Source organism: Cervus canadensis, chromosome 1, assembly GCF_019320065.1.
Source record: "Cervus canadensis isolate Bull #8, Minnesota chromosome 1, ASM1932006v1, whole genome shotgun sequence".
NCBI lineage: Eukaryota > Metazoa > Chordata > Mammalia > Artiodactyla > Cervidae > Cervus > Cervus canadensis.
In genome coordinates, this window is record NC_057386.1 from 20,668,117 (window position 1) to 20,682,151 (window position 14,035).

The 14,035-nt window shown below is 54.6% G+C and overlaps 1 protein-coding gene across 1 annotated transcript; it reads left to right on the top strand.

Annotated features, from left to right (window-relative positions):
* Positions 1-1,933: 1,933 nt before the first annotated feature.
* Positions 1,934-6,331, top strand: LOC122441894 (keratin, type I cytoskeletal 14). The gene is made up of 8 exons (XM_043469012.1): positions 1,934-2,648; positions 3,888-3,970; positions 4,507-4,663; positions 4,813-4,974; positions 5,058-5,183; positions 5,282-5,502; positions 5,595-5,641; positions 6,074-6,331. The coding sequence occupies exons 1-8, from the start codon at positions 1,989-1,991 to the stop codon at positions 6,166-6,168; spliced, it is 1,551 nt and encodes a 516-aa protein (XP_043324947.1). The 5' UTR covers positions 1,934-1,988; the 3' UTR covers positions 6,169-6,331.
* Positions 6,332-14,035: the final 7,704 nt, after the last annotated feature.

Here is a 14,035-nt window from a genome sequence, read left to right on the forward strand (position 1 = left end):
CCTTCTTTGTCTTTTGGATTCCCCTTTGGCGAGGGGCAAGGAGGGAGCCTCTTGTGGGTTCCACTGAATCAAGTGAGAGGGAAGAAGAGCTCTTCCTGTGTCCCATGCTCCAGGGATTCTGTCCGTGGTTCCCAGCGGTGGAGAGAGACAGGGTGGTGGGCACCACAGAGGAAGCGGCTGCTGGGCTCTGCACCCACTGGTGCTCCCTGGGTCCCTCCGAATGTTTCACGTTTCTCTGGAGAGCACCCCCACCCCTCCACCACACAGCCAACAGCAACATCTTCTAACAAAGGGATCTCCTCCTTCAGCCCAAATCCCTGCTGCCTCTCACTGAGGAAATTGTAGGGCTGGGCCGGGGTGGGGGACCATTCTCTGGAAGGAGATTAGCAGTGTCTGTCAGGGGAGGTTGGGGTGGGGCAGGGCCCTCGCTTACTCACATCCTCGAGCGTCCTCAGCGTGGCAGATTTGGGGAGCCCACAGCCTCAAGTGTCTGTCTCAGCATTGTCTTCTAAGCCCCAGTGGCGGCAGGTGGGGGTGGGGAGGGCGGCTCCCCGACTTCTGCTTTGGTGGCGGTTGGGGAGGGGGCAGAGGGAGGCTCTGCTTCCATTCCAGGAGCAGTTGATCCAGGAGGAGTCCTGGAGCCTCCAGCAGGGGTTGTTGGGGCCTGTCCGGGGAGATGGGACGTGTCAGGCAGCCTCAGACATGACCGCATTCCTCCCAACATGCCTGCCGGGGTCTGTGGGGCTGAGGGGCGGTGGGAGGGCAGGGTGAGGCTGCAGGGGTGCCTTTGGAGGTTGTTTGGGAGATGGCTGAGGTCCCGATATACAGACATATGAGGCAGAGCTTGATGGACCCCTGGAAAAGTCTCCTGACCCTTGGGGCCTCAGTAGTTGGGGACCCTTGACTCCACTTTCTGATGCCTGCACTTCTCTACCCATCAAAACCCTACAAGGGGCTCAGACAATGGTGCCTGAACCAGACCCTTCCATGGGGCTGCCCTGGCGGTCTGAGTGCCCTGGTGCCCCCATTCCTGTTCCAGGGGTGTTGCTCCACTCCTTCTGGGGCCCAGACTGGGCTACAACAATGCTACCCAGACTCTGTGCCCCACTCAACTTACAAAACCCTCTCCCATCCATTGTCACGTTGTCTTCTCAGAGCTGACTCTGCAGTAGGCAGAGTGGCCACCGAGAGTCAGTGGCCAGACTGAGCAGGTGGTATTTACGCCCACTTTACAGATGAGCAAACCGAGACTCGGAGGAGCGTCAGGGCCTAGGTCACACAGGAGTAAACAGCAGAGTCAGGACTCACCTGACTCCATGCTCTTTCCCGAAGTCTTCCGTGACCCCCACCTGCCCTCGGCCAGACTAAGCAGCCAATGCCATGGGCATATCCACAGGTGTGTGGAGGACCTTAGGGTCTGTGCCCGGGGCTGAGGAGAGCTGCCTGGATTTCTCTTTACCTGGGGCATTGGGGTGGAAGCCTGAGCTACTTGACTACTGGCAGGGCACATTTCAGGAGTGTGACAGGCCCCTTGGCACAGCCCAGAAGGTCAGACCTGGGAGGGTCCCAAAGCCTCGTCTCATTGTATAGATGGTAATGCTGAGCGGCATCTCTGTGCCCCCTGTGACTTTGCCATGCTGCTGTTCTTCCAGCCAGGTGCCACCTGGAGTGGTGGGCTTCCCCCAGGTGGACGGCAGAGGCTGAGTTAATGAGGAACTAACAGGTCACCAGGCGTATGGTGCACTCAGGCCCCACTCCCACCGTCTTGCTGAGCCCAGCACGCGTGCTCCCAGGGTCCGAAGGGAAAGTGTAGCCTGCAGGCCCACACCTCCTCCTGTGAATCACACCTGGCGGGACAAGAAACCCCAAACACCCTGAACAATGAGTTTCCAGTAAAATATGACAGACATGATGAGGTGGAAGAGAGGAGGGATCTGCCTGGGAGTTGGCACTGGCCTCTGAGTGATGAAAGCCAAGGGGAATGGAAAATGCCAGGCCCGCCCCTACCCAGGAGTATAAAACCAGGCATCCTTCTAACTCACCTCAGCACCTTTCTCTTCCCTGCCGACTCGCTCACTTGCTCATTCATCTCTCTCCTTGGCACCATGACCACCTGCAGCCGCCAGTACACCTCCTCCAGCTCCATCAAGGGCTCCGGGGGCATCGGTGGTGGCTCTAGCCGCATGTCCTCCGTCCTGGCTGGAGGCTCCTGCCGGGCCCCCAGCGCCTATGGAGGCCTGTCCGTCTCCTCCTCCCGCTACTCCTCCGGGGGTGCCTGCGGGCTGGGGGGTGGCTATGGCGGTGGTTTCAGCAGCAGCAGCAGCTTTGGCGGGGCCCTGGGCAGCGGCTTCGGTGGAGGATACGGCGGTGGCCTTGGTGCTGGCTTTGGTGGTGGCTTCGGTGGTGGCTTGGGTGGTGGTTTTGGAGGTGGCTTTGGCGGTGGTGATGGGCTCCTGGCAGGCAGTGAGAAGGTGACCATGCAGAACCTGAATGACCGCCTGGCCTCCTACCTGGACAAGGTGCGTGCCCTGGAAGAGGCCAACGCTGACCTGGAGGTGAAGATCCGTGACTGGTACCAGAGGCAGCGGCCCGCTGAGACCAAGGACTACAGCCCCTACTTCAAGACCATCGAGGACCTGAGGAACAAGGTGTGTGGGCCAGGCGGCGGGAGGTGCCGTTCTAGCCACCTCACTCAGGAGCAATGGAGGCTCAGAGCATTGATTGCTTTGAATTCTTAGACAGGCTAGCCTCCAGCCCCTTCTTCTGGCTCTAGATGCCCCCAACAGAGCTGGTCTATGAGAAGATGGTCTCCCTTTCCCCACCTGGCTCATACCTCTCTGGACTTGAGACCCATGAGACACCAGGGGTTCCTACCCTTACAAGTTACAGGAGAAGATGTTGAAGCTTTGGGCTGTCTGCCCAAGGTCACATAGCAAATTAATGGCAGAGCCAAGGCTAGAGCCCTTGTGCCCCACCTGCCAGCTTGGGAGGCAGCAATCTGTTCTCCAGCCCAGGGGAGGAGCGAGGCTGTAACGGGACCAGGCTAGACATCCAAACCGCTCACTAGCTCATTAGTCTGGGCTGTGGCGGCTGCCTCCATGAGTCTTGGCACAGGCAGCCCCTCCCCACAGCCAACAGGGCATGGAAAACCCACAGAGACAATCAGCAGTGGCCCACCTCACGTGCCCTGCACAGGAGGGGAGCTGGGGGGACTTGTGTCATCTGACTCTTGTTCCTTGCTCCCATATCACCCCAGGAGTCTGCTGATCTTGGTGTCTGGCTCTGATGCTTTGAGGGGATTAGGGAAATCAGATGATGAGGGAGGGAACTCTAGCCAATCCAGAGTTCAGTCTATCCCCAGCGACCCTCCCCCCACCCCCATTTGCTTCTTCTGTTTTGAATCCTCTGTGCCAGGTGGATCTCAGTTTGTGGGAAAGCCCCACTTAAGATCTTGTGCTCTGAGGGCTTGAGAAGGAGTGCATGTGCCTACAGAGTCCTGGCAGGCCTGGCTTGTGCAGAGAGAGGAGAATTCAGGTCAGGAAGGGGGTCTGGAGAGCCTGGTCATCCTCCTCAGTGGCAGGGAACTTGAGGCTCTGAGACCCATTTCAGGTTTTGCAACAAGTCAGTGGTAGAAGCAGGACCAAAACTCAAGGGCTATTTATTTTAAAGCCAAGGCTCTTTCTATCCATTCTGATGACCATGAGCCAGCAAAGTCCTGAGTCAAGGCTGGACCAATGGGGATTATCCTTTAGGCTGCCATGGCAAAGTCTTGTGAGGAGTAGTGTGAATTCAAGAAAAGTATGAAGGTAAAGGCCTGATGCAGGCTGAAGTCAGGTCTAGCTAGCACTATCCTTTCCACCAATGACCTGTGCCCTTTCCATCTGCAGATCCTCGCAGCCACTGTGGACAATGCTAATGTTGTGCTGCAGATTGACAATGCCCGTCTGGCTGCTGATGACTTCCGCACCAAGTGAGTTTGCGGTGGTGGTTCAGAGCACCCGGTCTCCCCTGGGTGGGGCATTTTGGGAGCAGTGTTCCCTGAACAGAGCGTGCCAGTGTCAGGATGGCTGTGTGCAAACCCCTTGGGGCGCTTGTAAAAATACAAGACTCTTGGGCCCCACCCTTGGTATTCTGATTCAGTTATTTTTAATAGGCTGCCTGGGTGATTCTGATTCACAGTCAGATTAGGAAGCCACTGCTTTAGGGAGAGGCACTCCCCACTTCCCAACTTGCCCCTGAAGTGCAAGAGGTAGTCATATTTGGAGGCTTCCAAATATGGCACCTCCCCTCCATGAATTCTACAACACAATGAACTATCTTATTCCTGTCATTGTCCCCCTCCCCAGATGTTCATATCTGAGGAATAATGGGCATTATGTCTATCCATGCCAATCAAGACTGGCTCCATAAACCACTCAAGAAGGCCAGCTATGGACAGAAGGGGGAAGAGAACAGAGCCACCAGTGTGACTGGGGTGGGTGTCTCATTTCTCTTGGGTCATTCCAGGTATGAGACGGAGCTGAACCTGCGCTTGAGCGTGGAGGCCGACATCAACGGCCTTCGCAGGGTGCTGGATGAGCTGACCCTGGCCAGGGCCGACCTGGAGATGCAGATCGAGAGCCTCAAGGAGGAGCTGGCCTACCTCCGGAAGAACCACGAGGAGGTGAGAGCTAAATGGAAAAAATGCTTAGAGGGTTAGCTGGGAGGGAAGAGATGCAATTCAGATGGCTGAAGACAACGTTCAGTCCAGGAACACCTCCGACCGGGGAATTCTAATCGGCCTCCATAACGGATTGTTTATCGGTTGTGTAGGAAATGAACTCCCTGAGAGGCCAGGTGGGCGGAGACGTCAACGTGGAGATGGACGCCGCCCCCGGCGTGGACCTGAGCCGAATCCTGAACGAGATGCGCGACCAGTACGAGAAGATGGCGGAGAAGAACCGCAAGGATGCCGAGGACTGGTTCTTCAGCAAGGTGGGCAGCATTCGGAGTGGAAGGGACCCAGGAGCACCTTTTCCCTGGAACTTCCGGTGCAAACGGTGCTTTCTTTTCTGCAGACAGAGGAACTGAACCGCGAGGTGGCTACCAACAGCGAGCTGGTGCAGAGCGGCAAGAGCGAGATCTCAGAGCTCCGGCGCACCTTGCAAAACCTGGAGATCGAGCTGCAGTCCCAGCTCAGCATGGTAGGGGCGCGGCCGGGCCTGGGGGTGTGCGCGCAGGGTCCCGCTGGGAGGGAATGACCACCCGCCCTGATTCCTGATCTTCTTTCCTTCCCTCACAGAAAGCATCTCTGGAGAACAGCCTGGAGGAGACCAAAGGCCGCTACTGCATGCAGCTGGCCCAGATCCAGGAGATGATCGGCAGCGTGGAAGAGCAGCTGGCCCAGCTGCGCTGCGAGATGGAGCAGCAGAACCAGGAGTACAAGATCCTGCTGGACGTGAAGACCCGGCTGGAGCAGGAGATCGCCACCTACCGCCGCCTGCTGGAGGGCGAGGACGCCCAGTGAGTGCCTGGAACTCCTGTCCTGTCCCCCAGTGATCACTCACTCCTCCACCGCGGTGTCTAATGATCTTTGCCCTTTTCTGTCTTCGCAGCCTCTCCTCTTCCCAGTTCTCCTCTGGCTCCCAGTCATCCAGAGATGGTAAGGCCTTCCTCCTCCTCCAGTCTGAACTCAGGACCACCGCCTGTCTCCCAGCAGGTCTAGGATGTTAGATACGGGCTTCTGGAGGAGTTGAGCTAGGGTCCCATGGTTAGCACCATGGACAGAGCCCCACATGGTCTTCCCACCAAGGCCTGTCCACTTGGGCGTATCTGGACAGAACCATTTTGATCTCAGTTATTAGGACACTCCAGTCTGAGGACACAGACTCCCTGACCTTAGGGAGCTCTAGTCTAAAAGAAATGTGTTGATAATATCAGTGCCAGGGCAAAAGCAGTGGGTGAGGTGGTAATCAGGGGACAGGGCAGTAGGGAGATGGTTCATTTAAGTGCCCTGGGCTCCTTGGCCTCTGTGCTCCTGATTTCTCTATTGCCACCCACCACCCAGTAACGCTCTCTCTTCTCTCTTCCCTAGTATCCTCCAGTCGCCAGGTTCGCACCAAAGTCGTGGACGTGCACGACGGCAAGGTGGTGTCCACACACGAGCAGATCGTTCGCACCAAGAACTAAGGCTTCTCTGCACTGCTCACGCCTAGAAAGCCCCCCAAGCGGACACAGATTTCCCTGGGGGATCCCTTCTCCTGTCCCCTCCTCCCCCAAGCACTTGACTCGTGAGCCCTGTTTCACCCTTGCCCCTTCCAGCAATCAATAAAGCTTCATTATCTGAGTTGCACAACTCTTGTCTCTGCCTGGTCATTGTCAGGAGTGGAGGTGGGGAGAATACGGGGGAGGCATCTCTTGGGAGCTCTCAGAGCACCTGGCTGTGGCCTCTGGGACTGGGAGAAAGAACTTGGGGGAAGATTGGGCTCAGGTCCCAGGATTGCTTTCACCACCGCAGAAGATAATGTGTGTACCAGGTCATATGTGGCGTCTCCTGGAACATTCACTCATTTACTCATCCCTCCATTTACTTATTCATTAATTCCACAGATATTATTGAGTGCCTTTTGCATGCCAGGCACTATGCTAGGTTAGGGATTCTTAACATTTTGGTCTTTAGGGATTTCTTTGAGTGTATGTTGAAAACTATAGATCTCTTCCCACCCCCAGTAAGCATACGTACATTTGCATATAATTTATGAGATTCACAGTTCCCCTAAAGCTCATCAGTGGAGGTCCATGAACCCAGTAAGTCTCTCATGTTTTACTGAGAGTTTTGTCTCCCTCCATTCCACCTGTTCTTGCCTCCAGAGCTGGGTCTTCATCCTGCTTGCCTTTAGTTGATAAACAACAAGTGGATTAGTGTCTCCAGGCTTCAGTTTTCACATCAGTAAGTTGGGCACAATGAGAGTACCTACCCCAGGACTTTGTTGTGAAAATTCACATGTCAGACCTTTACCACAGTGCCCGGCACCTTGCCAGCTCAGAGCATGGCTGTGTGAACTTGTGCATGGTGACTCTTTTCCATAATGAGGGTATTTTTAGAGGCTTTGGGAACAGATGGACTGATTTTGAACCCTGGGTCTCTTTTGAATTAGCTCCATGCTCCAAGAAGCATGGTGAACTCTGCTTCTTAGAGTTTTCTTGGGAATCGAGTGACTGAATGTGCTTCAAGAGGCAGGGTTGCAGGAGCCTCCTCTGAGGGGGATTGTCTTTTTTCCTCTCTTTTTGGAGGGCTGGAGAAGAAGGAGGAAGGGGGGGACCTTACCTGAGTGAGTAGTGGAGATTCCAGAGGTGGGTAGGGCTCATTGCCCCAAGGTAGGAAAAAGTTAACTAGTCATTGTGTCAGTTTCAACAGCTCATTCATTTGGCTGCATGAATGAAGCTTCAAGGGGGAGTCAGGGTGGGACTTGGGTTAAAGGCAGTCCTTGAAGGCAAGAGAGCTAAAAGCCATGGCTAGAATCAGACATCCTGAGCTGGAGTCGCAGCTCCTACACCGACTAGAATCTGGGCAAGATCCTTTCTTGCAAAATGGGGAACGAAAACCCTCACTGTGTTAAGTCCATGTAGGATTAAATGATCTCATGCAGGAACGAGTTTAGCATCGTGGTTGGCACATAGTTGGGGCTCTATAAAATGGAAGTGTAAGAGCGCGAGTTATTAGGAAAAGGAATGAGGTAATGTTGGTTTCTTTGACCTCATCTTCACCTCAGGAAAGAGAGGCCATAAGCTCCAGGATGTCTTTTTACCTGAGTGTTGCTCTAAAAAGGGTTGATCTGGGGTGATCTCTGGGTGAGGGTGGGCCATTCTGGAGGTGAGCGACAGAGTTTTGGAGGTATGAGGGGACGATTCAGGGAGGAGGAAGGTTTCAAGGCTCTTCCTTGGAGACTGAGAAGAGGTGGTTTTATGGCCCTAAAAGTGACAGGGCCCTGGTGGGGAGGGGCTGGGTGACACCCCTGGGGAGGTTGGACCTTGAAGATCTGTGTTCCCAGCTGGGCAACGGGCTCAATTGGCATGGAGTCGGGGGAGTGGTCCACATCAGGAGGACAGAGAGCAAAACATATCCGCAGTCATGGGCGAGGACTGTGTGAAGATTCTTGGGACATCGCTGGCCCGGAGGTGGTGCTGGATTAGTTTCCACTCCCAAGGAAGGTCTGCTTTCAAGCAATATAGAAATGTGAGATTTCTTAGACTTGGCTGTGGTGGGGCTAGCTTCTTCTCTGTAGGGGCTGCCATTACTCTTTGGAGGGAATCAGGTTTGCTTGAGTTAAAGCTGCAACAGGGGGCTGCCTGACAGAGAGCAAGCTCAGAAGTGTAAGGGGAGGAAGTCAAGCAGTGGACTTTGAGGCCGCCCCACCCTCGGTATCCATCCCAGAGGCCCACATGGAGCCCACTCTCCTCTGATGTGCACCCCTCAACCCCATCACACCCCACTGGGAAAAGTGCAGCCAACACCTTGAGCCCAGCTGCTGACCAGTGCTCTCGTCCACAGGCCCTGACACCACAGGTACCCAGCTGAAAACCTGGGCCATTTACTCTGAGGAAGGCAAGACCGCCTGCCCCACCGCCACCCTAGGTCTAGATGATGGGGAACTTGGCGAGCGACTCCATAGCGCAGTCTAGTGGAGGCAGCAGGAACTGCCTCTTAGAGTCCCGGGCCGCCAGGCCTCTCTGCCTCCACTTCCCCCAGAACAATTAGGAAGGAGTGGACATCTCTCTGTCCTCAGAACACAGAAGGGCGGTGTGGGAAGGGCTGCAAAGCCGGCTCCTCCAGCCTCCTCCTTTTTGGGGCACAGCAGCTTGCTCCAGGTCACAGGACTGTGAGTGGCCGAGCCCAGCCCTGCTCCCCGAGGCTTGTACTCATTCCTATTCTGTTTTGTGTCTCTCAGGATGAAGCTGAGAGCCCAGTGGCACCAATATTTATTTCTCCTAGCTGACTCCAGGTTTTTTTTTTTTTAATTGGAAAAGGTCCATTTTGGGAAATTCTGGGTCCCCTTTAGGATGGGGGGGCTATTTTCTCCTAAATATTTATTTACTTATTTGGCTGCATCGGATGTTAGTTGTGGCACATGTGTTTTTCTCTAATTGTGGCACATGGATCCAGTTTCTCCTCAGCATGTGTGATTCTATTAACAGTTCTCCGAAAGGGATCAAACCTGTGTCCCCTCCATTGGAAGGCAGATCCTCAACCACTGGGGCCGCCAAGGAAGTCCCTGGGGGGCTCTTTTTGTTGTGAAAAGACCTCAAACATGTCCAGGAGCCACTACAGGCAACAAGAGGCTTATCTCCCTGTGGTTATTTGATCATGTGAAGGGCTCATCCTCACAGCCACAGATAATCTGGTTTGGATAACGTAGCTAACTAGTTCTACAGGCTGGTGTTGGAGGAGGCAGCTCTAAGGAAGCCTGAAGCCCAGGAGGCTAGTGGTCCCAAGGTTCTGACCTGATCCTCACTGAGATTGGATGCTGCCACAAAGGGGACAGGGGCTACGCGGGACTTCCAGGGCAATGCCCAGATTCAGACAGACACGGAGCAAGCACCAATCCGAGAGCTGCCCTTTGCTGGGCCAGCACTTTCCCGATGGGCTTCCCGGCACAGTGCTAGCAGCTGTAGGGCAGGACTGGGAAAGAAAGCCTTTTTCCTTTGAGGTATTCTGATGAAGACGGAGTGAAAAGAGACACAGAGAGATGGAGAGAAACAGACATGCGTATAGACAGAGAAAGAGAGCATGGTGTGTGGGAAGAGAGAGAGAGAGAAGAGTCAGAGAAAAAGGAAAACAGAAAAAGACAAGACAGTGAAGGCCCTGGGCTAGGAATAGGTAGAGAGGCTCACTTGTTCATTCACTCAATCATAGGTATTTACTGAAGCTTACTGTTCTAGGTGTGGGGAAACCTAAGGATGAACTGAGACAGACTGAACAAGGAGAGAGACAAAATGAGGAGGCTGGGGGTGGAGAGAGGGAGCCCCGGGCGCATCTTAGCTCATCTTAGCTCCCACTCACTGCAGGACAAACCTGCTCCACCTCCGGGTTTAGCTCTGTGACTGGAACCATGTTACATACCCTCTCTGTATGTTTGCTCACTTGTAAAACGACTGTAAAATTAGTACCTACCTTATAAAATGACTCTGACGGTTAAATACGAACAGGGCAAGCAGAGCAACGGGAGTCTTACCTGGAGGGCTGGAGGTGCTTTCATAGAGGAAACCACACTCCTCCAACCTTTGTGTGCCCTTCTCCCAGCCCCACTTAGCACAGATGAAAGGGGACTCAGCAGACTAGGAGGATGGACTTATGAGTCAGAAGACTGAGAACTCGTTATCCACATAGTCCAAGGGGAAGTCGGGGGTGGACACATTGCCACTGACAGTCAGGAAATGTCCCTCTGGGTGCTAGATTCACACCCAGAGCTTTACAAGATTAGTTCTTGAGCCTCACAGCAGCCTGGGGAAGTCAGAAGTATTTTTTTTTACCATCCAAATCCTTTGCTTGACAGCTCACCACTTTTTGTCCACACTGGTCTTCTGTCCTTGCAGTTGCTTTTCTTCTTCCCACCTCAGGACATTTGCACATGCTCTGCCCCCTCGCAGGCCATCCCCACCCCCAGGATGCTCTTCTGCTGGCTCACTTGCACTCACCCTTCACTCAAGGGTTTCTTCCTCAGGGAGATGCTCCCCAATCTCCCTAGCTGGGCCACACTGCCATTATGTGTACCCCATTTTCCTACTGACAGTACTCAGCCCAGTTTTGCATGGCACAATTATTCTCGAGAGTCTGTTTTAGCCCATAGCTGCCTAAGGAGGTAGGGGCTCTGTCTGACTTCATCACCTCATCCCCAGCACCCAGTAGGACATCTGACACAGGGTAGGTGCTCAGTAAAGGATGAATCCAAACTCACAGAGAGGAAGTTGAGGTCCGGAGAAGGGAGACTGTTTCCCCAAGTAAGTGGAAGACTCAGAACTGTCCGGCTCCAAAGCCAGTGTCCTTAAAATTCTTCTGCTGGACATGTCCTTGCAGACACAAGCCTGGGGTGTCCAGGCTCAGGGGAGGAGCCTATCGCATCCCCTGCTCTTGTCCATGCCCGCTGGTCTTGGAGAAGGGGGAGTCTGGCTGGATGGGGTGGTGGCAGGCGCCTAACGTGTGAGTAAAGACTGAGCGTTGACAGAGATGCAGGCGCCCTGGCCCTGCTTAGGTGGCTAATGGAGGGGCGGGCCCACGCACCACGCCTGCCCTCCTTCCCCCCGCAGCCAGCTACCTGTGACTCAGGGCCCTCCTGGGGCCCCACCTGGGCCCCGTGACAGACAGCAAGTTGGGGGGAGCAAGTGGGAGGTGTGAGCAGCTGGTCGCAGGCAAGCAGGGGGGTCCCTGTGGTCAGAAGAAGGCTGACCTCGTCCCCTAAGTCCCCATCCCCTCTGCCTTTGGGGACACCTCGTAGCTGGGACTGTGTGGTCCTTCTCTGTGCCTTTGTCTGCCCGAGTCCTCGAAGCCCCTCCGCTCCACGCTCTGCTTGGAGCGCCGGGGGCAAGGGGGGCACCATGGCTGCTGGCTTCCCTGTGGGCTTGGCTGCAGCCTTGCCCAGGGGGCTGCAGAGGCAGCTGACTCTGCCTGGGTCTCGGGCGCCAGGGTGTCCTGAGCTGCCCGTGCACTGCTCCCTGTTCACGCTTTGGAGGTTTCCCATGGTGGGTGTTGAAGGTGAACCCAGAAGGCAGCCCCTGAGCCCTGAGAGGGTACAGGAGTGAACCATGTCATATGGTCTTGGAGAAATGGCTCGCTCAGGCCAGGGCTCTGCCAGCCTTCTTCATCTCTGATCCTACCTGGCCCGCTCTGGTTCCCTGGGCCGCTCAGAGAGCTTGGGAGAAGGTGAAGGATGGCCCCTAGGTGCCGAGGAGTAGGACCTCATTTCTGGGCCATAGGAGGTGTCCAGCATTGCAAGCTCCTCTTTGTACTGGAGGCAGGGCCAGATGTGGAGAGGATTGGCAGATGTGGGGAGCAGAGCTGCACATGGGGAGTGGTGGGCATTCATGGAGAGGCCCCTTCAGATAAAGGCCTCACACACACCATCTTTCTGGCCCCTGACAACTCTGCTCAGAGCAGCTTCTCATGGGGAAACTGAGGCCAAGGCCCTGGGGATAGGGATGCTGGACTGGGAGGCATCTCCTTCTCTCTCCAGCCCGCTGCCCCTCCGAGCCCCAGTGGGGAGAGCCAGGACTGAGAACAGAGGCAGGCTGGGGGAGAAAAGTAGATACTGGAGCTGATGTGCGGGGATGGCCAGATGTGGGAGGAAGACCCCGGCCCTGTTAGCTCTCAACAAAGAGAGGGGAGCAGGCAGTGGCCAGGGTTTCCTCCATGCGGGCAGAGAATCTGCCATGTAAGTTCAAAAGTCAAGGGAGACTCAAGTTAGACAGGCAATCCAGAGCAAATAAACCATCAAGTCCTCATCTTGCTGGCCCTGGGAGGGGGCTGTGGGGAGAGGGCCGGCTGTGCAGTGGTCCCCAGGGGCAGTCTCCCTGGGCAGCTGCAGTGGGAGTCTAAGGATGGGGACCTGCTATTCTGAGCTGAACGAGAGTCAGGGCATGTCTGGAGGGCAGGAAATCGAGGAGGTGGCTGAGGGCAGGGATTGGTGGGCTTGGGACTAGGGCTGGAAAGAGGCCATTTCTCACTGAGTCAGCTGAGCAGAGGTGCCCCAGCTGGGAGCATCTGGTCAGCCAGGCTGGTCTCAGCTACCCCGATAGAGACAGGCCTAGGTCCTTAGAATCCCCCAACATGACTGGATTTGCAGAGAATGGACATGCAGTGCCCCAGAGGCACTATGCTGTCGACTGTCCCCTCGACTGCTCCCCCTGCTTCTGCCCAAACTCTCCTCCATCCAGCTAGGTCACCTGGGACCTGAGGCTTCCACCATGGAGTGGCAGCATCTGCATGGGGATGGGGGAGGAGGAAGAAAGGACGATAGAAGCAGGCCCAGGCCTGGGATACGGTCTTCCCAGGTCTCCAGGCATGTGGTAAGGGATCCACCTGCAATGCAGGAGACCTGGGTTTGATCCCTGGTCAGGAAGATACCCTGGAGAAGGGCATGGCTACCCACTCCAGTATTCTTGCCTGGAGAATTACATGGATAGAGGACCATAGCCTGGCAGGCTATGGTCCCTAGGGTTGCAAAGAGTCAGACATGACTGAAGCCACTTAACCCACATTCATATTATGAAGGAAAGTCTGTATTACTACCAAAAAATGAAAATCAGAATCACCTACCAGAAATAAAAGGAAATGATACAAATAAATACTTAATGTCTAACTAGATACTGTTGCTTCCTAAAAGTTCTGGGTCTAAGGCTGGTTTTTGTTTTATGAAACAGTGTGATTGTCAAGAGGGGAGGATATTGAAGAGGGCTTAGGGTCTGAGGTTTTCTCCTTGACTGAACAAAAGTTTGGAAAATGGAGAAAGGAAATCTTTTTTTTTTTCACCAAATGATTTACTATATTATTCAACACAGCCTCCATACATTATCTAAAAGCATCTCAGGAAACACTGGTCGTTTCTGAAAGCCTTTTTAGCTGCAGCACAGAGGTCATTGTCTCTTCTAGAGGTCATTGTTGATGACGCTAGCCTCTCTCTTCTTATGTTTAGCTCTTCTTTAAGCTTTTAGCGTCTCCTACCTGGAGCTGGTTATCTTCCCTTCATTCAATTTGTTGGGATCCTACTTGGACCAGACCCGGTGCTAGACACAGGATCAAGTTCAAGATGAGCAACGGAGGCATAGAGGAGTTTATATTACCCACGTGGGGCGGGGATGGCGGGGCACAGAGATACGTCGTGGACACTGTAATGGAGCAAAGTGTAAACCAGATGGAGAGAACCCAGGAAGGCTTCACAGAGGAGACGGCACACAGATGGGTCACCAAAGACGAGCAGGAGTTTTCTGGGTGGAAAAGACAGGGAGGAACACCTCAGTTGGAGGAATCTGCAAGATGAGCATTCTCCAAAGCATGCAGGGTGTG